Source organism: Coregonus clupeaformis, chromosome 33, assembly GCF_020615455.1.
Source record: "Coregonus clupeaformis isolate EN_2021a chromosome 33, ASM2061545v1, whole genome shotgun sequence".
Lineage (NCBI taxonomy): Eukaryota > Metazoa > Chordata > Actinopteri > Salmoniformes > Salmonidae > Coregonus > Coregonus clupeaformis.
The window spans coordinates 27969206-27992708 of NC_059224.1; the positions used below are offsets into that span (position 1 = coordinate 27969206).

At 45.7% G+C, this 23503-nt stretch overlaps 1 protein-coding gene across 2 annotated transcripts in view; it reads left to right on the forward strand.

The window, feature by feature from the left end:
* The window catches only part of slc35f1 (solute carrier family 35 member F1), a 148817-nt gene that overhangs the window by 105333 nt on the left and 19981 nt on the right, over positions 1 to 23503 (forward strand). For both annotated transcript variants that reach the window (XM_041861148.2, XM_041861149.2), the window contains exons 3-6: positions 4353 to 4480; positions 8854 to 9013; positions 10248 to 10404; positions 12529 to 12581. In XM_041861148.2, the coding sequence (XP_041717082.1) occupies positions 4353 to 4480; positions 8854 to 9013; positions 10248 to 10404; positions 12529 to 12581 (498 nt within the window). The remainder of the gene's footprint in view (positions 1 to 4352; positions 4481 to 8853; positions 9014 to 10247; positions 10405 to 12528; positions 12582 to 23503) is intronic.

A 23503-nucleotide genomic window follows, 5' to 3' on the forward strand; every position in this document is an offset into this window, starting at 1 on the left:
ATTCAGTGATTCCGGCAGAAAAACCGATATGTTCTGGGTCGATAACGCGCTGTGCAGACAGTGCAGACTGGCCGATAATAGTCCAGGCTAGAGCTGGCTGGTAGGTAGTGCAGGCCACGGACAATGGTGAAAAAACCGCTACGGTGGCTAATAGCAAGTAGCTAGTTAGCTGGCTACTCCCGTCCGGGTAGACAGAGAGTTAGATAGCCGGGATACAGGCCTGGCTCGAGGCTAGCTCGAGGCTAACTGGTGCTTGCTTCGGGGGCAGCGGTGATTAGCCAACAGCAACATCCATCCGGTTGCGGCTAGCTAGTTGCGATCCGGTGTTAATGTCCAGTGGAATTCAGTTATTCCGGCAGAAAATCTGATGTTCTGGGTGAAAACCGCTAACGGTGGCTAATAGCAAGTAGCTAGTTAGCTTTCTAGCTAGTTTCAACTGGAGATTCTAGATAAAAGGTAAGTCAATAATAGAATCAGTTAAGAACAAATTCTTATTTACAATGACGGCCTACAGTGGAATTCCTTTGAATTACACTGATTTAACCTAAAATTCAAATTCTACATCCTGTGGGGTGTGGCCAATTTAATTTGAATTTCAACTCATGAGTTGAATATTTACATGTACGTCATTTAGCAGACGCTCTTATCCAGAGCGACTTACAGTTAGTGAGTGCATACATTTTTCGTACTGGCCCCCCGTGGGAATCGAACCCACAACCCTGCCGTTGCAAGCGCTATGCTCTACCAACTGAGCTACACGGAATAGGAGTGAATTCCAAAATTCTGCATTGAGCCCAACCCTGGCGTGTGTGAGAGAGCCTTCACCCTCTCTCCCTCCCTCTTACAGCCTCTTGCCCCTCCATCCTTCACTGAGCTTCTGATCTCTGTCTGTTAGACTAGACTAGAGACAACAAGCATCACATCAGACACAATGCAAACAGAAGGCCAGGTGATTGGGCTCCAATGATCTGTGTGACTTAGTGATGGGCTCTCTTGTGGTTATCTGTGTGTAAACAATGATAGAGCGTATTTGCACACCTCGGCGAATAACGGTGCGTTGATTAAAAGGGACTTCCAGTGTTTGAAACGACGGCGTGGGCGGCCCAATCTCCCTCCTCTGTTTGAGACAGTCAGCGGTTCACCGGGGAAACCTTCTTCACGACGATAACTCACACTATAACACTAAGCAGTAAGACGCCTCTCTAACCTTGGCTGATGTTGAAGTTGACAAGTAAGCAAGGTGTGATTTTAACGTTGATTTTCAACAATGATTAACCTTTTTTATTTTTTTATTTTAGCTAGGTACTAGAAGTTCCCTCTAAGTACCCTTGGCAGAGGCACAGGGGGAGGAGAGAAAAGTCCTGAGTCCAAATTAGAGCAGATTTAGAAGCATCCCAATTAGTGTCTGAGGGAGAGAGATAGGCCTGTCTGGTAGATGAGCACTGATAAAGCACCTAGGATCAATCATTAGCCTGCACACTGAGTCCCCAGACACCGGCATTGGCCACGGAGCTTGATGAGGTGGGCTGGAATGGACACAGTGTCTGTCTCCTTTGTCTACTGCTGTTGCTGTTACTGTTCCCTGGCACAACTCTGTCATCTGCCATGTGCTGCTGGGCTTTCTGTTCCAGAAATAGCTGGCCACATGTATGCAAAATCAGCATTGTACTGTATGCAAAATGGATTTCATATGCAGATCATATGCATATAATGTCTTCAGCAGGTCTGGGATCTGTTGTATGTGACAGGAATGTATCCTTTGCCAGAGGAGACAACCCTATATTGAAAGGTGGTTGTCTGTGCTGCAGCCTAGTGTGATTAGCTTGTTAGCCCTTATCAGTTCTCTTAACAAGCTCCGTAGTGACACCTCTCTGCTCCGTCCCAGGCCCCTGGTCATCTAGTAAATGTCACTATAATGACACACGCATTAACATTTACAGGTGCAGCAGGCCAAAAGAGATAATTGGGGACTGTAACCTGCAATGAAAAAGATAGATGTCAAGGATTCTAAAAATGAAATTTTGGTTGTAGAGTAAGTGAATGTTTTGGATCATTTAGGTGCATTTATTTTATGCACATATTTCATATCTCATTGTGCAGTCTTGTAAATGTGCAATGATTTCAGTATAAAGACCTCAGTGTTTAGAATTGTTTGGACAATGAGGTTGCTAAGGAACCATTACCATCCAATGGTCTTGTTATTCCTGATCCAGTTATAGGACTAGTAGTGCTTTAATTGGTAGAGTAATTGAAATGCAGAGCTCTGAAGGATCTATTCCTATAGTAGCATTGTTTAATTGTTTTTACATGGCCAATCAGTGTGTGTACCCAGAGGAGTGCCAGGGCACCTGTGCTAGCTAGCTAGCTTCATTTTCACTGTCACTACCCAGACAGGTTAATGTTCTCTTATTCCGGCCTTATTAAAAGCTGCTGCCTGCTACATATCCTGATCCCATACTCATCACGTCTCCTCTGCATCTCTAACCAGGTCTGGAGAGTTTTTATGATTTCCTCGGAAACATTTAAATTGCTTTTCGGTGTCTGAAATGAAGGAAATGGCAGTGGAATACTGACCCAACGAGCAAATAAAGTGTGTGAGGGCCAGGCAAGCTGTGATAATACCATGCTTAGAGACACTTGGCTCTAATAAGAGGTGTTTGATTGCTTTTTTAATGGATTTTTCCTCCTGTTGATTATGTTTTCGGCCGGCTGCGGGGAGGACAAGCTTTTTCATGATGCTGCTGCTTGAGTGAATCTGAGCTCAACATGTGAACTTGGATCCTTACTGTAGATATGTGAGGTACAGTAACAGTAATGCTTTAGAATATATGTAGATTGTTTATCTTTATAGCTTTGTCGTAGAGAGGAATGGTAAAAGATAAACCTATTCCTCACTGACTTTACACTGTCTAGGTATAAGGAGATTGATAGAGAAAGACCATACAATGACATGCCTGTTTAACCTAACAGATAACCTGCTCTTGGAGATGGACGCTTAGACACAGACATATAGCTAAGTAAATACAACTGTATCTTTAGGAAATATTTACCTTTCTCTGTGAACAGTGGCAGGCTAGCAGGCTAGCTGGCTGGCTGGCTGGCTGGCTGGCTGGCTGGCTGGCAGGCAGGCTGGGTGGGTAATGTTTGCTGTGCTGTGTGACCCGTACCCAGTGTTTTTTTTTTTTAGCTAGAACACGTCCCAGTGGAAATCAGTGAATATGGTTGTTAGCTAGTAGAGCACAGAACCATCAGAGTCTGGGAAAGGAAACGGCTCCCCATCAATGCACTGCACTCTGCACTCCTGTGGACCATAGGAAGAGTAGCTGCTGCTAATGGGGATCCTAATAAAATACTTAATACTAAACTTCCTCCAGTCAAGAAATGGAAGCCATTTCGAACAATTTCCCTACAAATGTTTCTGTTCGTCCTACACTTGTGTTCACTCTAGGCAGCTGCACAACTGGTGGCGTATTTTTGTGTGCTTAGAAAGACTGTCAATAGGCAAATGCAGGGTAATTAGACAATTTCCTTCAGTGCATCTGTTACATGTTTTTGTAATTATTCGAGTATGGGAATTATTTCAATTTGTTTTACAAAGACAGAGAGTTAGCTTAGATGTATCATTGTTCTAAAGGTATCAGTGTACAACACTATAGCTGCCATAGTAATAACCCCACCAACCTGTGTTTGACAGTTTGATGTTTTTGAGGCTGAAAATAATTACCTTTTGAACGCCTCCCACGCGCTCCTCTTGAAATGTTGGGCTGAAAGTCTGCACGCACTTCTTTGTTGTCTCCAATTATTCCTCCTCTCCTGCCTTACTTTCTTTCTCTCTCTACCCACACTCTGATCCTAGAGAGCTTTCTTTCGCCAATTATGGTCATAAAGAAAGGCGGCCATTTTAGAACACTCTCATGTTGGGCTTGTTGTGCTAAGAGATTACTGCACATAATGCTAGCTGTATAGAAACTGGGTTTAATTGAAAACAAATAACTAGCTAGCCGGTGACTGCATTGTTCTCTTGAGATTGCAGAAATGTTTTTTCCTCCCATGATCCTCTGGGAAAGGCTGACTTCTCTCATGTGTGGTTTTGTTTATCTGTTTGTTTTGTCATGTTAATTGCTTCCCTCTTTGTATCTGTCTTCTAATTAATTTGAAATGTTAGCCACACACTGAAGCTGAAAGGGAAATCTTATATACGGTACTTTCATTATGTTAAGGCTTATAAGGAGCTTATACGCACTTATCCCTAGACAATGACAATTATATCCACCCACAACATCTCATGAGCACAGTTATATTTCCTGTGGGAACAGACGTTTTTAGAACTAACTCTCTTATTTTCTTCACAGGTGAGGAGAATTTACTGGCAATACTGAAAAGGCGATGGTGGAAGTACATGATTCTGGGATTGATAGACATCGAGGCTAACTACCTGGTTATCAAAGCCTACCAATACACCACACTAACCAGCGTACAGGTGAGTCTGTTTTCATTTATCACGTGACCCATAGGTGTGCGTGTATGTGCGCAGGGGTGCATGGGTGCATGTGTAGGTACAAGCCTGTCCCTAGACGTTCCCTTGACTGGCCACTGAACAGGCATAAGACAGTAATACAGCAGTGGCCTTTGTTGAGTCTACATAATAAGATGGCTAATTAAAGGTACACTGGCTGACTCTCATCCCATGTGTCAGTTCATCTTCATTCAAATGTGCTTAGTGCCAAAGGAGCCTTACTCAGATCCACTCAGATCCTCTCCATTTCCTCTAGTCTCACCTGAATCTGGCATTTTCCTCCACTCCTCCAGAGCCCAGGTAGGACTCAGGATCAATTCCAGGGGCCCCGTGGCTGCAGAGATTTGGGGAAACAGATGGTGTGGAGTGTGTCGGTATCCCCTCTCTAGTAATAAATCAGGCCCCTAAACTCTCTCCTCTCAGTGTAGTCAGTTAGGGCTGAACAGGAACAGACGGTACCATTAACACTCCACTAGCTAACCAGGACACTTCTAGTTCCTCCAACATACAGGCCTCTCACACTCAGAGAGAATTAGAGAGGAGAAATTAGATCAGTGCCAACTGCAAAGTTGTGATAAACAAAGTTGTGATAATGGGTATAGATAGCACTTGTGGTGTCATGCTGTACTGCAACCATATTAGTTGAGTAGTTTCACAGTAGTCTATACAGCTTGTTGCAGTGTCATTTTCATTCGTCAAGTGTATGATAGCCTGAGAATATGAGGTATCAGCAACAAATAGATCAATTCCCTCTTCAGATCATAGTGGAGATTTGTCGTTTTCCATTTGCAAGTAGGGAGGGAACCATGTAAATGTGCCTACTGTCGGCTCGTGGGCCTCTGCCTCTACTCAGCCAGACAGAAAACAGATGGAGTGTCAGGGTATATATCCGTCAGATAACGCTCAGCTCACATCATCCCCCGGCCGCCACTCGAGACTGTTCCGCCTCACCGTTATTTCAGGAAGTGGAATCGATGACCGGCACGGCACCGCTGTCTCACGGCAGAGAGAGATAATCCATGGCCTGGGCCTGAGTCCTGCTCTGGGCTGAAGCAGGGGGAGTGGGAGTGTCAGGGCCAGTGGGGTGGAGGGCTGACTGTTCTGTTGAAATAAAGTAGGGGAAGTGTAAAAGGTACCAGAATCCCCTCATTCCCCTGTGGTCTGGCCCTGTGACAGACAGACAGACAGACCCCATTCCCCTGTGGTCTGGCCCTGTGACTGACAGACAGACCTCATTCCCCTGTGGTCTGGCCCTGTGACTGACAGACAGACCTCGTTCCCCTGTGGTCTGGCCCTGTGACTGACAGACAGACAGACCTCATTCCCCTGTCGTCTGGCCCTGTGACAGACAGACAGACCTCATTCCCATTCCCCTGTGGTCTGGCCCTGTGACAGACAGACAGACATACCTCATTCCCCTGTGGTCTGGCCCTGTGACAGACAGACATACCTCATTCCCCTGTGGTCTGGCCCTGTGACAGAAATACAGACAGACCTCATTCCCCTGTGGTCTGGCCCTGTGACAGACAGACAGACCTCATTCCCCTGTGGTCTGGCCCTGTGACAGACAGACAGACAGACAGACAGACAGACAGGCAGACAGACAGACAGACAGGCTGGATGACGCAGTGACGAGTTGATCAGTACCTCCATGCCCTGCTGACCCAGAGTCAGCCCAACGCACTGATGTGACAAGCACACAAGTGGCCTGCAGCTACTGTTTACACAGCGATGGATCTATCTACATGGTGTGACTGTCACTGAGTGACTAGGTCGGGCGGTGACGAGAGTGATAGGGTGACTCTCTTCCACATTGCTGAGACAGAGATATTTGAGAGTAGCATTGTACAGCAGCAGCTCTCTCTCCAAAGTAAACCCAGCCTGAGCATATGGCGAGGTGATTAAACATTCAGAGGAAGGGGTGCTCATTGAATCACAGTAAATATTGACTCAGTAAACAGCTATAACTCAAACTGGGACTCCTCAGTAATTTCTGAAAATAAATTGATATTTCTCGAGGTCTGCTGTGCAAGTTTGTATGATATTTAGAGAGCAGCTCAGGTCAAGTGAACTCAAATGAAGTAAGTTTGGTTGTTAGTTGGAGACTTGATCAATGGACTCTCTCACTCTAAGGCCAAGTCATATTCTCCTCTTGTTCCTCTGTGCAGGGGATGTTGCTATTTAGTTGAATTGGCTTTCACTGACTGATTCCTTTGGGAGGGTGGAGGAGAGAAATAGGCATACCAATTCTCAACAGTTTTATGTAAACTATAACGAGGTTAGACAATGCCTCATCAATATTAATATGCAGGCACGAAGAGAACTGGGCATAAGATTTGTTTTACATTTTAGTCATTTTAGCAGACGCTCTTATCCAGTTAGTAAGCGCATACATTTTTTTTTTTTTTTTCATACTGGCCCCCCATGGGAATCGAACCCACAACCCTGGCGTTGCAAGCGCCATGCTCTACCAACTGAGCTACACAGGGCTCAATTGGTGCTATAAAATACTTTCCAATTAAGGGGAAATTATTAGTTGTTATGAATGGTCATGGTGTCTGGCTGGGCACATCCGGGGAAAGCTCCTCTTCATCAACTCGTTACAACAGGCAGCTACAGATGTAGGATCTTTATTTGAGCCAGTTTGCTACAGCAGGAAAAGAATCCTGCAGCAACAGGAAATGTGAATTATTATGTGGGCAAATCAAGTATGACATTTCCAAGTGGAAATTAAAAAGCCTTTTTAAACCTCAAATACACTACGTTTGCATTTCCTGCTAGCCAAAAGAGTGATCAAATTAAGATCCTACATCTGAATGGACATTATCTCAATTGCTACATTTTACATTTTAGTCATTTAGCAAAGTTGTGATAATGGGTATAGATAGCACTTGTGGGTGTGCTACTCACAGTCCTCCATTTCAAGATATGCAGGTAGCCAGCCGCGATCCTGGGGACAAACCACTGTAAAACGAAGGAATTAGTTGAAGATTTATTCGGCAGAGTTAAGCAGAGTCTTATTAGGACTGAATAAATCGAATAATTCTTTCTCCTCACTTGGCTAAACCTCATAGGACCTGTGATAATTGTATTGGTTTCATTAGTTTGCTGGTATGTCAGGTCTATTATTTTGCCAGTAATTCACTGTAAATGTTGTCAGCTTAATGCCAGAGCTGTTCCCCAGATAGCACTGAGAGAACAGGTGAGAGTGAACACAGAACTCAACCTCAATCACTCACTCACTTTCAGGGTTATCGTTACTCCACACTGTTTATTTATTTATCTTGCTCCACTTCCCTCTTTCTCTCTCTCTTATAATATAATAATAATATGCCATTTAGCAGACGCTTTTATCCAAAGCGACTTACAGTCATGCGTGCATAAGTTTTTTTTTTTTTTTTGTGTATGGGTGGTCCCGGGGATCGAACCCACTACCTTGGCGTTACAAGCGCCGTGCTCTACCAGCTGAGCTACAGAGGACCACCTCTTGCTCTCTCTCTCTCTCTTGCTCCTTTTCCTCTCTTCCTTCTCCCCTCTCTTTCATTATTTTTCTCTCTCCTGCTCTCTGTGATTTTCCCTCTCGTTCCCTCCCTCCTCTTTCTCTCTCTCCACTCTCTCTCGCTCAAGGGCACGCTACACTACAGTAACAGACAGGTTTATATAACCAAGCGGTGAAAAAGCCTTCCATTAGGCAGAAACACACTGGCCTGATGAGAGAGGAGAGAGTGAGACATACTGGGCTGTCGTTTACACATCGATAAAACCACACATTATTATGCCAGGGTTGTCTTAGGTGTCAGAACATTCATTGCATACATCGATGTTGTGAGCTGCCAGGAGAGCCACTGTGAGCAGTAATGGGGGGCCATTTTGCTGTCCTGCAGTTAGCCCCTCATTCTCCTGTGCACTACCTTTCCCAGAGGGTGAGCCCATAGTGCTACCACTAAGTGCCAGAGAGGCTTCCCGGAATGGAGGCCTGATGGTCCCCTAGGCGATCATAAACCTTCCTCTCCTCCCTCCCGCATGGCCCCTTCTCCTCCCTGACACGCCACCCTCCATCACCCCTAATTCGCCATTTTCATTCTCTCTCATCACCATTAGTGTTGGACTGTCCTCTGACCTCGTCCTCTATAGTACCGTGTGTCCCCGCTGTCCTATGTGTCACCCCAGGACTGTGGTGGGTGCTGTGATACCATCTCTGGTATCTAGGTGTGTCTTTTGTCTATGTGGTGTACAGTATCTTAGAACTTCATTTCAACTATTTTCTCTGTGTGTCTCTATGAACTAGAGTTCAGTGTGTCCGTTCTAACCCTGTATCTCTCCGCTCTGTCCGTCAGCTCTTAGACTGTTTCACCATCCCTGTGGTGCTGCTGCTGTCCTGGTTCTTCCTGCTGGTGAGGTACAAGGCCGTGCACTTTGTGGGCGTCGGGGTGTGTCTGCTGGGCATTGGCTTAATGGTGGGGACAGACGTCCTGGTGGGAAGACAACAGGGCCTAGGTAACACACACACACATACACACACAAACACACACACACACACACAGAATACCCTTACTTCCCCATGGGTCATTAACACAGTGTTATTGAATTATCTGAATTCCTACATTAATTGAGCTTTTACAAAGACTCAAATGTGTACAGCTCTGACTCATTGAAGAGCTTTAGCTTTAAACATATTTTGATTGCTATTGTGGAGTCTGCTGTGTCCTTCACACAAACACCCTCATCTCCTCCAACACACAGACAGTGTTCTCACTGTGCAGTTCACCATCACGGTCTCATTGTGTTCACACCTCACAGTACCTTCAGTAATAACCGAGTCAGATCCCCGGTGTTAGTCCCTGGTGTGGTTTGCCTTACACATCCATGGACAGCCTCCCCCTCTCACTATTGCATTAAGTACCCCTTGATTTCCCCAGCTCAACAAGATTTAGATAGATATATTGCATTTTGGTTCGATATGAATAATAAATGTTACGATCCAAATCATATTACGTGTTCTGGATCCGAAGAGTTTAGAGTTTCGTTGAAAACACACGGCTGTAGTTGTGTTTCTGTCTCATGATTGACAGAATAGTTACATTATAGTGAGATTATTTTAAAATCTTCAAGCATGTGCTAAGCATCTGTAAGATCTTTGTTTGATTGGGTACAGTTTATCCATACCTTACTGAAACCCATTGCAGCATACAGTATGCACTAAGCATGTAGGAATAAAGGAACAATGCAATTGTTTGGTGTCAGGTTCCAATCAATAATGCCTATTTGTCTTACCAGCTACACAATAATGTTGCTTAAAATAGTGAAAATAGTTATTTTAAACACAGTAAAGTGAACAGTAAGAAGATTAATTAATCAATGAAACTCTTTCTTCTGTTAAAATGTAAAAATCCTAAATTTACTCAATATATTAACTCAAGCCCAGTTGCTTTCTGTACCTCTTAAACACCAAATGTCTTTCACTGCCTCATTGTCATATATATTTTTTCTCATAGGATAGCCACTTAGTCTGATATTACTGGTGAGGGTTTCATAGGATAATCTATTTGTCATGGATAACTAATGGCTCTTTCATACAGTAAGTCGCTCTGGATAAGAGCGTCTGCTAAATGACGTAAATGTAAATGTATGACAGGATATTGGAACATTGTGCTCTTCTAATCCCCCCAACCCCCCTCTCTCTCTCTCTCTCTCTCTCTCTCTCTCGCTCTCTCTCTCTCTCTCTCTATAGGGGACCATAAGCTCCTGGGGGACCTGCTGGTGCTGGGAGGGGCCACGCTGTACGGCATCTCTAATGTGTGTGAGGAGTTCATCGTTAAGAACATGAGTAGGGTGGAGTTCCTGGGTATGATGGGACTGTTTGGCTCCTTCTTCAGCGGCATTCAACTGTGAGTGTTTGTGTGTGTGTGTCAGACCTGGGTTAAAATGTATATTGGAAATGATTTCAAATACTTAAGCTGTGCTTCATTGAGCTTGTCTGGCTAAATGGAACCAATAGAATAGTCCCATAATGGCACACCCAGCCAATCAGGCACTCCAGGCAGGCTAAAGCAAATAATATTTGAACTCAGGTCTGGTGTGTCCAGCCTCATCTATACTATACTGAAGACAGTATCCCTTTCTACCAACACCACAGGAGCAGCCAGTTGGAACTGAGAACTGTGATGCTACATTATGTTTGCTCCAACACACTAACATATACAGCACATTAGCCAGCTGGAAACCTAAAGTGAACCTCGTTTATACGTTATGTGGCATTTGCCAGCTGATACAGCCATTGGTGCCAGCTAATTACAGTATATCTCAAAAGACATGCCCCATATTTAACATTTACACCCACCAGCATGCTCTATAGTATTCAGCCTTTCTCTCTCCAGATCAGATGATGGCTTCGCTAGCAGCCCCATGCAGTCATATTATCTACTTTTCTTTCTACAGCGCTTCTAGTGCCATTAAGAAGGACATAGGCAAATTACAGTTGGCCCAGAACAGAGCAGCATGGCTAGCCCTTAAATGTACATGGAAGGCTAATATCAGTAACATGCATGTCAATCTCTCCTGGCTCAAACTAGAGGAGAGATTGACTGCATCACTACTTGTCTTTGTGAGAGGTATTGACATGTTGAAAGCACAAAACTGTCTGTTCAAACAGCTAACACTCAGTTCAGACACCCATACATACCCCACAAGACATGCCACCAGGGGTCTCTTTACAGTCCCTAAGTCCAAAACAGACTCTGGGAAACGCACAGTACTACATAGGGCCATGACTACATGGAACTCTCTTCCAAATCAAGTAACTCAAGCGAGCTGTAAAATCAGATAAAAAACAAACAGATAAAACATACACACACTCTAATACACAAACTCTACACAGACAACATAATAAATACTGTACTGAATAAAAATATAAACGCAACGTGAAGTATTGGTCCTATGTTTCATGAACTGAAATAAAAGATCCCAGAAATGTTCTGTACGCGCAAAAAGCTTATTTCTCTCAAATTTTGTGCACAAATGTGTTTGCATCCCTGTTAGTGAGCATTTCTCCTTTGCCAAGATTGAAGCCATTGAAGAGGAGTGGGACAACGTTCCACAGGCCACAAGCCTGATCAACTCCATGCGAAGGAGATGTCGCGCTGCAATGGTGGTCACACCAGATACTCACCTGTTTTCTGATCCACGCCCTTACCTTTCTTTAAAGGTGTCTGTGACCCACAGATGCATATCTGTATTCCCAGTCATGTTAAATTCATAGATTAGGGCCTAATGAATTTATTTCAATTGACTGATTTCCTAATATAAACTGTAACTCAATAAAATCTTTGAAATTGTTGCATGTTGCGTTTATATTTTTGTTCAGTTTAACTACTTTTTAATGAGCTCATTCTGAGGCTTAAAGAGGAATGATAAAATACCCTAGTTATGAGACATCGCCTGTCTTCCCTCCACTTATTTATCCACTTGTTATGTATGAAATTATCCCGACCGGGGAAGACAGTGGGAGCGTGGGGACCTGTCTCTGTTTCTGTCTCTCGCTGATGTTAATTTTAAACACGGGAGCACCAGACGAGACCGTAACCTTGGTAACACGTCAGCACCGCCTTGTCAATGATGCTTTTCACAGAGATGTCACAGAGTGAGACCTGGGTGGATTGTTTTCCATTCCTCTTGTCTGGAACGGAGGGGGGGTGATGGAGGGAAAATGGTCTACCATGTTGTTTCTATTGTTAGTGCCCCTCTGGAGTCAGAGGATTCCGTCAATAGAATTCCCAGGATCTATTCTGTAGGGTCAGAGAGTTAAACCCCCCCTCGCTCTGCTTGGATTGATTTGTCACTGACTCATCAGAACCACAGGTGCTCAGCTGTCAAAACCGAGCTTTTCTGTCAAGAGACTTGCTTATGATCCTCCTGTCTTACTTTCCTCCCTCCAACAGTCACTCTGTTGTATTCCCTATCTCACAAAGCTCACCTCTGGCTGACGGGAATCGTTTTTTTTCTTTCTGTTCCAGGGCCATCATGGAACACAAGGAGTTGTTAAGGGTGCCCTGGGACTGGCAGATAGGTAAGCTACTGTTACTGGGATTTACATGCTGCTCTCTCTCACACCGTTGGTTAGCAGCCCGTGTTTGTGTGTGTGTGTGTGGGGGATTGGCAGGAAGGCAGCGGGTGATACAGGGATGATTAAACAATGGCAGAGTGGGAATTGATTGCCCTGTCTAGCAGAGATGCCCTCCCACACCTCCTCCTCCCCTCCCCTGCTGTGTCAGATCCTGCTCACACAATCAGTTAGGCTGTAAGGGGTGTCACTGGAAGATCACTCTGCAAATGAAGTAGGGGGGGCGAGGAGATGGGGCCCTGAGCTAAGATGGATGGGCCGTCGCTGTATAGTCAAAATGTACATGCCGGCTAAGGCATGGTGTCAACTTTTACGAACATTTTGTTGTGCCGCATGAATTACAGGTAGGAGATGAAGGTGTCCTCTAACTGATATATGGATGCACTTTATTTGCTTAAAACAAGGACGGTTCACTTAATATTTCATTTGCAACAAACAAGCCAGAGAGGGTGCTACATTACAGTATGTAGTAGCCCATTAAGGTGACTGATTTTCAATTAACTGGTCACTGAATATTTCAAATACGATAAACGATCAAGACAGCATGATATATAGTAGCCCATGAAGATGCCCGATTTTCATTTACACTGATACAGGAGCCCAATTTGTGACGTGCAATTCGCCGCTCTCCAAAGCCAAAGCAAGTGACTAGGTCCTTAATCCACTTGGATTTACCCACTTTCTTTTGATTGAGCAAGCGAGGACGTGTGGTGCCAATAGCGGGGTTTGGGTAGCGTCCCAGGAGATTTTGGCTTGTCACAGGCATTAGCCAGTCTGCGGTGGCTTGAGGGGCACGCCATTATCTGTCACTGCCATGGCGAGCAACACAGCGGGCGCCAGAAGGAGGGATCTCCTCAGCCAAGATTGCTTTGCCCTAGAAAAATAATGAGGACTTGGTCATGTAAAATGTAGGATTGTGAGCGTCCTCCAAAGACTTAGTGGGATCAATTGTTGTTTCTTCCATCCTCAAGCTTACCACAGTTTTTTTCTACTCTTAATAACCAGTTATTGATCATAGGAAAGCCAAAAACAAAGGCATAAAATAGTTCAAAGATGCTCTTCGGGTGGTAGTCATTAACTCTCATACAAATATACAGTAGTTCATCCTTCCTAATAACAGGGATTTGAATATTCATGGCATTCAGATGTGTTTCTAAAAGCAGAGTCTCATACTACTACACCATTAAAACTTAGCCCAGAGATACACTTCAACTTAGTTAAGGAAAGCAGGTGCCGGCCATATTGCTCTCTGGTATGCTGCCAGACAAAGTAAACAAGGCATTTGAATAACTCATGAGGCCTTCTGTTCAGCTATTCCACCAACTACCAACAGAGCCTGGAGAAAACCATGTGAGCCTGTGAGGAAGTCAAGTCAAATCAAACTTACAGGGTTAGGAAGTCTCTGTGCTTGGCCTTACAGAAAATGGCATACGTCTTTTTGAGTGGATCGGAATAAAAATAATGCTGAATACAGTGAGAATTCCTGGTCTTCAATGGAGACCTTTGTTTTGGTAAAAATAGTCTTATCCTGTTACATGCAGTTGCTTGGGACGGTCATGAATTCATGCACTAAACCAGAGCATGCAGATTAGGACTAGTAATCTTCACTGCATTTAAACAGTGTTTAAATGTATCCAATGCCCACCTGATCAGTAGTCAGCTGTCCTTCAGTACTTTCTCTCTACAGATAAACAAGTGGATATTTTTGTTGTCTCTCCTGAGGACAAATCTCCTGATATGTAATGACTCTATGACAATGAAAAGCGATTGAATAGGATCCTGATTTATTTTAGTGGAATGAGGTAGTTGGAAATGACCTTTGCAGCAATCAATCAATCAATCAATTTTATTTTATATAGCCCTTCTTACATCAGCTAATATCTCGAAGTTGTGACACTCTGGCTCTAGGACTTTTGTATGTGAGCTAGAGTGTATGTTGTTTTGTTGGGGATTTGGGTGTTTTTCTATGTTGGTAGTTCTGTCGGGTGTATTTCTATGTTTGCAGGTCTGTGGGTTGTTTTTCTAGGTGTTGTATGTTGTAGTCAATGACTCCCAATCGGAGGTAACGAGTGTCAGCTGTCGGCTCGTTATCTCTGATTGGGAGCCATATTTAAACTGTCAGTTTTCACCTTTGTTTTGTGGGTTATTGTTCCAAGTTCAGTATATTGTCACTGTAGGACGTCACTATCGTCTTTTGTTGTTTTTTCGTGGTTGCTTTATAGATAAAGTCATCATGTTCACTCCACGCGCTGCGTATTGGTCCGCTCCTTCCGACGATCGTGACAGAATAACCCACCGTAAAAGGACCAAGCAGCGTAACAAGCGGCAACAGGACCTACCTAGACAGGATTTGTGGACACCTCCTAAGGATTCATGGACTTGGGAGGAGATTCTGGATGGTAAGGGTCCTTGGGCACAACCGGAGGAATATCACCGCCCTCGTGAAGAGCTGGAGGCAGCTAAAGCCGAGAGGAGGTGGTATGAGGAGGCAGCACGGAGTCGAGGCTGGAAGCCCGAGAGGATTACCCAAAAATTTCTTGGGGGGGGGCTAGAAGGGAGTATGGCGAAGTCAGGTAGGAGACCTGCGCCTACTCCCTGGACTGACCGTGGAGAGCGAGAGTACGGGCAGACACCGTGTTACGCAGTAGAGCGCATGGTGTCTCCTGTACGCAGGCATAGCCCGGTAAGGTACATTCCAGCTCCACGTATCGGCCGGGCTAGGTTGAGCATTGAGCCGGAGGTCATGAAGCCGGCCCTACGCATCAAGCCACCAGGGCGTCTCCTCGGGCCGGCTTACATGGCACCTGCCTTAAGCATGGTGTTCCCGGTTCGCCCACATAGGCCGGTGCGGGTTATTCCTCCTTCCCGTACTGGTCGGGGCGACGGGGAGTATACAACCAGGTAAGGTTGGGCAGGCTCAGTGCTCAAGGGAGCCAGTACGCCTGCACGGTCCGGTATTTCCGGCGCCACCTCCTCGCTCCAGCCCAGTACCACCAGTGCCTACACCACGCACCAAGCCTCCTGTGTGTTCCCCGAGTCCTGTGCGTCCTGTTGCTGCTCCCCGCACTAGGCGGTATGTGAGTCCCCAGGGTCCAGCATGCCCTGTTCCGGCTCCCCGCACTAGGCGTTATGGGAGTCCCCAGGGTCCAGCATGCCCTGTTCCGGCTCCCCGCACTAGGCGTCATGTGCGTTCCCAGGGTCCAGCAAGCCCTGTTGCTTCTCTCCGCACTAGCCCTGAGATGCGTGTCCTCAGCCCGGTACCTCCTGTTCCGGCACCACGCACCAGGCCTACGATGCGCCTCAGACGGCCAGAGTCTGCCGTCTGCCCAACGGGGCCTGAACTGTCCGTCTGCCCAACGCCGTCTGAACTGTCCATCTGCCCAACGCCGTCTGAACTGCCCGTCTGCCCAACGGGGCCTGAACTGTCCGTCTGCCCAACGCCCGTCTGAACTGCCCGTCTGCCCAACGCCGTCAGAGCCTTCCGCCAGACAGGATCAGCCAGAGCCTTCTGCCAGACAGGATCAGCCAGAGCCTTCCGCCAGACAGGATCAGCCAGAGCCTTCCGCCAGACAGGATCAGCCAGAGCCTTCTGCCAGACAGGATCAGCCAGAGCCTTCTGCCAGACAGGATCAGCCAGAGCCTTCTGCCAGACAGGATCAGCCAGAGCCTTCTGCCAGACAGGATCAGCCAGAGCCTTCTGCCAGACAGGATCAGCCAGAGCCTTCTGCCAGACAGGATCAGCCAGAGCCTTCCGCCAGCCAGGATCCGCCAGAGCCGTCCAGCCAGGATCCGCCTGAGCCAGCCAGCCAGGATCTGCCCCTCAGTCCGGTGCTGCCCTTTAGTCAGGTGCTGCCCCTTAGCCCGGTGCTGCCCCTTGGTCCGGTGCTGCCCCTTAGTCCGGTGCTGCCACTTAGTCCGGTGCTGCCCCTTAGTCAGGTGCTGTCCCTTAGACCGGTACTGCCTACTAAGCAGTTTGTGACTGTGGTGGGGTGGGGATCACGACCGGGGCCAGAGCCACCACCGTGGACAGACGCCCACCCAGACCCTCCCCTAGAGCGTATGCTGGTGCGCCCGGAGTGTGCACCTTTAGAGGGGTACTGTGACACTCTGGCTCTAGGACTTTTGTATGTGAGCTAGAGTGTATGTTGTTTTGTTGGGGATTTGGGTGTTTTTCTATGTTGGTAGTTCTGTCGGGTGTATTTCTATGTTTGCAGGTCTGTGGGTTGTTTTTCTAGGTGTTGTATGTTGTAGTCAATGACTCCCAATCGGAGGTAACGAGTGTCAGCTGTCGGCTCGTTATCTCTGATTGGGAGCCATATTTAAACTGTCAGTTTTCACCTTTGTTTTGTGGGTTATTGTTCCAAGTTCAGTATATTGTCACTGTAGGACGTCACTATCGTCTTTTGTTGTTTTTTCGTGGTTGCTTTATAGATAAAGTCATCATGTTCACTCCACGCGCTGCGTATTGGTCCGCTCCTTCCGACGATCGTGACAGAAGTGCTGTACAGAAACCCAGCCTAAAACCCCAAACAGCTAGTAATGCAGGTGTAGAAGCACGGTGGCTAGGAAAAACTCCCTAGAAAGGCCAAAACCTAGGAAGAAACCTAGAGAGGAACCAGGCTATGAGGGGTGGCCAGTCCTCTTCTGGCTGTGCCGGGTGGAGATTATAACAGAACCATGCCAAGATGTTCAAAAATGTTCATAAGTGACAAGCATGGTCAAATAATAATCAGGAATAAATCTCAGTTGGCTTTTCATAGCCGATCATTAAGAGTTGAAAACAGCAGGTCTGGGACAGGTAGGGGTTCCATAACCGCAGGCAGAACAGTTGAAACTGGAATAGCAGCAAGGCCAGGCGGACTGGGGACAGCAAGGAGTCACCTCGGCCGGTAGTCCCGACGTATGGTCCTAGGGCTCAGGTCTCTCAGTTGGCTTTTCATAGCCGATCATTAAGAGTTGAAAACAGCAGGTCTGGGACAGGTAGGGGTTTCGTGAACCGCAGGCAGAACAGTTGAAACTGGAATAGCAGCAAGGCCAGGCGGACTGGGGACAGCAAGGTGTCAGCATGCCCGGTAGTCCTGACGTATGGTCCTAGGGCTCAGGTTCTCAGAGAGAAAGAGAGAACGAGAGAATTAGAGAGAGCATACTTAAATTCACACAGGACACTGGATAAGACAGGAGAAGTACTCCAGGTATAACCAACTAACCCCAGCCCCCCGACACATAAACTACTGCAGCATAAATACTGGAGGCTGAGACAGGAGCGGTCCGGAGACACTGTGGCCCCATCCGAAGAAACCCCGGACAGGGCCAAACAGGAAGGATATAACCCCACCCACTCTGCCAAAGCACAGCCCCGCACCACCAGAGGGATATCCTCAACCACCAACTTACAATCCTGAGACAAGGCCGAGTATAGCCCACAGAGGTCTCCACCACAGCACAAACCAAGGGGGGCGCCAACCCAGACAGGAAGATCACGTCAGTAACTCAACCCACTCAAGTGACGCACCCCTCCTAGGGACGGCATGAAAGAGCACCAGCAAGCCAGTGACTCAGCCCCTGTAACAGGGTTAGAGGCAGAGAACCCCAGTGGAGAGAGGGGAACCGGCCTGGCAGAGACAGCAAGGGCTGTTCGTTGCTCCAGAGCCTTTCCGTTCACCTTCACACTCCTGGGCCAGACTACACTCAATCATATGACCTACTGAAGAGATAAGTCTTCAGTAAAGACTTAAAGGTTGAGACCGAGTCTGCGTCTCTCACATGGGTAGGCAAACTGTTCCATAAAAATGGAGATCTATAGGAGAAAGCCCTGCCTCCCGCTGTTTGCTTAGAAATTCTAGGGACAATTAGGAGGCCTGCGTCTTGTGACCGTAGCGTACGTATTGGTATGTACGGCAGGACCAACTCGGAAAGATAGGTAGGAGCAAGCCCATGTAATGCTTTATAGGTTAACAGTAAAACCTTGAAATCAGCCCTTGCCTTAACAGGAAGCCAGTGTAGGGAAGCTAGCACTGGAGTAATATGATCAAATTTCTTGGTTCTAGTCAGGATTCTAGCAGCCGTATTTAGCACTAACTGAAGTTTATTTAGTGCTTTATCCGGGTAGCCGGAAAGTAGAGCATTGCAGTAGTCTAACCTAGAAGTAACAAATGCATGGATTAATTTTTCTGCATCATTTTTGGACAGAAAATTTCTGATTTTTGCAATGTTACGTAGATGGAAAAAAGCTGTCCTTGAAACAGTCTTGATATGTTCGTCAAAAGAGAGATCAGGGTCAAGAGTAACGCCGAGGTCCTTCACAGTTTTATTTGAGACGACTTTACAACCATCAAGATGAATTGTCAGATTTAACAGAAGATCTCTTTGTTTCTTGGGACCTAGAACAAGCATCTCTGTTTTGTCCGAGTTTAAAAGTAGAAAGTTTTCAGCCATCCACTTCCTTATGTCTGAAACACAGGCTTCTAGCGAGGGCAATTTTGGGGCTTCACCATGTTTCATTGAAATGTACAGCTGTGTGTCATCCGCATAGCAGTGAAAGTTAACATTATGTTTTCGAATAACATCCCCAAGAGGTAAAATATATAGTGAAAACAATAGTGGTCCTAAAACGGAACCTTGAGGAACACCGAAATGTACAGTTGATTTGTCGGAGGACAGACCATTCACAGAGACAAACTGATATCTTTCCGACAGGTAAGATCTAAACCAGGCCAGAACTTGTCCGTGTAGACCAATTTGGGTTTCCAGTCTCTCCAAAAGAATGTGGTGATCGATAGTGTCAAAGGCAGCACTAAGGTCTAGTAGCACGAGGACAGATGCAGAGCCTCGGTCTGACGCCATTAAAAGGTCATTTACCACCTTCACAAGTGCAGTCTCAGTGCTATGATGGGGTCTAAAACCAGACTGAAGCATTTCGTATACATTGTTTGTCTTCAGAAAGGCAGTGAGTTGCTGCGCAACAGCTTTTTCTAAAATTTTTGAGAGGAATGGAAGATTCGATATAGGCCGATAGTTTTTTATATTTTCCGGGTCAAGGTTTGGCTTTTTCAAGAGAGGCTTTATCACTGCCACTTTTAGTGATTTTGGTACACATCCGGTGGATAGAGAGCTGTTTATTATGTTCAACATAGGAGGGCCAAGCACAGGAAGCAGCTCCTTCAGCAGTTTAGTAGGAATAGGATCCAGTATGCAGCTTGAAGGTTTAGAGGCCATGATTATTTTCATCATTGTGTCAAGAGATATAGTACTAAAACACTTAAGTGTCTCTCCCGATCCCAGGCCCTCGCAGAGCTGTGCAGATCCAGGACAGCTAAGCCCTGGAGGAATACGCAGATTCAAAGAGGAGTCCGTAATTTGCTTTCTAATGGTCATGATCTTTTCCTCAAAGAAGTTCATGAATTTATTACTGCTGAAGTGAAAGCCATCCTCTCTTGGGGAATGCTGCTTTTTAGTTAGCTTTGCAACAGTATCAAAAAGAAATTTTGGATTGTTCTTATTTTCCTCGATTAAGTTGGAAAAGTAGGATGATCGAGCAGCAGTGAGGGCTCTTCGGTACTGCACGGTACTGTCTTTCCAAGCTAGTCGGAAGACTTCCAGTTTGGTGTGGCGCCATTTCCGTTCCAATTTCCTGGAAGCTTGCTTCAAAGCTCGGGTATTTTCTGTATACCAGGGAGCTAGTTTCTTATGACAAATGTTTTTCGTTTTTAGGGGTGCAACTGCATCTAGGGTATTGCGCAAGGTTAAATTGAGTTCCTCAGTTAAGTGGTTAACTGATTTTTGTCCTCTGACGTCCTTGGGTAGGCAGAAGGAGTCTGGAAGGGCATCAAGGAATTTTTGTGTTGTCTGAGAATTTATAGCACGACTTTTGATGCTCCTTGGTTGGGGTCTGAGCAGATTATTTGTTGCGATTGCAAACGTAATAAAATGGTGGTCCGATAGTCCAGGATTTTGTGGAAAAACATTAAGATCTACAACATTTATTCCATGGGACAAAACTAGGTCCAGAGTATGACTGTGGCAGTGAGTAGGTCCAGAGACATGTTGGACAAAACCCACTGAGTCGATGATGGCTCCGAAAGACTTTTGGAGTGGGTCTGTGGACTTCTCCATGTGAATATTAAAATCACCAAAAATTAGAATATGATCTGCTATGACTACAAGGTCTGATAGGAATTCAGGAAACTCAGAGAGGAACGCTGTATATGGCCCAGGAGGCCTGTAAACAGTAGCTATAAAAAGTGATTGAGTAGGCTGCATAGATTTCATGACTAGAAGCTCAAAAGACGAAAACGCCATTTTTTTTTTGTAAATTGAAATTTGCTATCGTAAATGTTAGCAACACCTCCGCCTTTGCGGGATGCACGGGGAATATGGTCACTAGTGTAACCAGGAGGTGAGGCCTCATTTAACACAGCAAATTCATCAGGCTTAAGCCATGTTTCAGTCAGGCCAATCACATCAAGATTATGATCAGTGATTAGTTCATTGACTATGACTGCCTTTGAAGTGAGGGATCTAACATTAAGTAACCCTATTTTGAGATGTGAGGTATCACGATCTCTTTCAATAATGGCAGGAATGGAGGAGGTCTTTATCCTAATAAGATTGCTAAGGTGAACACCGCCATGTTTAGTTTTGCCCAACCTAGGTCGAGGCACAGACACAGTCTCAATGGGTATGGCTGAGCTGACTACACTGACTGTGCTATTGGCAGACTCCACTAAGCTGGCAGGTTGGCTAACAGCCTGCTGCCTGGCCTGCACCCTATTTCACTGTGGGGCTAGAGGAGTTAGAGCCCTATCTATGTTGGTAGATAAGATGAGAGCACCCCTCCAGCTAGGATGGAGTCCGTCCCTCATCAGCAGGTCAGGCTTGGTCCTGTTTGTGGGTGAGTCCCAGAAAGAGGGCCAATTATCTACAAATTCTATCTTTTGGGAGGGGCAGAAAACAGTTTTCAACCAGCGATTGAGTGCTGAGACTCTGCTGTAGAGCTCGTCACTCCCCCTAACTGGGAGGGGGCCAGAGACAATTACTCGATGCCGACACATCTTTCTAGCTAATTTACACGCTGAAGCTATGTTGCACTTGGTGACCTCTGACTGTTTCATCCTAACATCGTTGGTGCCGACGTGGATAACAATATCTCTATACTCTCTACACTCGCCAGTTTTAGCTTTAGCCAGCACCATCTTTAGATTAGCCTTAACGTCGGTAGCCCTGCCCCCTGGTAAACAGTGTATGATCGCTGGGTGATTCGTTTTAAGTCTAATACTGCGGGTAATGGAGTCGCCAATGACTAGGGTTTTCAATTTGTCAGAGCTAATGGTGGGAGCCTTCGGCGTCTCAGACCCCCGTAACGGGAGGAGTAGAGACAAGAGAAGACTCAGACTCAGACTCCGACTCGCTACATAATGGGGAAAACCGGTTGAAAGTTTCTGTCGGCTGAATGAGCGACACCGGTTGATCATTCCAACAGTATTTCCCTCCAGAAGCCATGAGAAAGTTGTCCGGCTGCGGGGACTGTGCGGGGGGATTTATACTAACGTTACTATCTGTACTTACTGGTGGCACAGACGCTGTTTCTTCCTTTCCTACACTGAAATTACCCTTGCCTAACGATTGCGTCTGAAGCTGGGCTTGTAGCACAGCTATTCTCGCCGTAAGGCGATCGTTCTCCTGTATATTATGAGTACAGCGACTGCATTTAGAAGACATCATGTTAATGTTACTACTTAGCTTCGGCTGTTGAAGATGTTGACGAACCATGTCCAGATAAAGCGTCCGGAGTGAAAAAGTTGAATGAGGGAAAAAAGTTGCGATGGAAAAAGGAAAATAAAGTAAAGTTGGCAGCAAAAACGCACAGGAAAATGACTCTTCTGTCTCGGGATAAAACGTCCGGGGTGAAAAAGTTTAACGAAAAAAGATGAGTGAGGACAAAACTAAAAAGTTGGTAAATTTGTTGAACACAGAGATTGATTAAACGTTTATTAAAAGTAAAACGTGAATAGTTTGGCAGGTAGCCAAGTAGCAGCAAACAGCACAGCAGCACGGAGACAATGCGGAAGCGTTTGAGCCAATCAACAAGAGCGTACAGGTCTCAGCAAAGGCCTGAGAGCAGAATCTGACAGATAAATGCTATTTACGTTTAGTTTTGAGACAAATTACCGTTGCCTGTCTGTGTTGTCATTTCATCTGAGGCAGTAAAAGTTGTCTTTCATGAATGCATTTCAAAAAGCCGATCCTGAAACTAGATGAGAATGTAATTATATTTCAACACTAAATCCTATTACCGTGTTTCTGCAGGACAAAAGATTATCAGAATGTCCTTCGTCCGCTATATGACCACCTTCTCTCTGATATGTCGGTCATTGTGTCGACATCTTCTGTCTCAGATGCCCACTTCTTCCTTAATGTCTGTCGTTTCACTGTTATTGACCTTCACAGTGACCTGACATATATATTTAACGGTATTCTCCTTCCCCTTAATAATATATAATAATAATATATGTTTTTGGTGAAAGATTGGTAAATGAGGAAATGCTGACATGACTAAATTCCCATTTATATCAGTTTGTAATCTTGGTTAAAACAGCAGTAAAATCTTGCGTAATTTGGTCAGCTGCGTGATTAACTTCTGTGTCTATACGTGTTAGGAAATGAGAGTTCCGGCAAAAACAAAGTCTCCACCCTCGCAAAAGGAAACTCTTAGCCAAAGCCCCCCAAAACTGAACAAATGCTGCTCGTTACCGCGCGCAGCCCATTCAATCCCGACAGATTCTTCGGTCTACAAGCAGAATCTGCCCACGAGAGATTAATCTGTTTGGTATGCAGGAAGAATGTCACAGGATCCAACAAAATGTTAGATA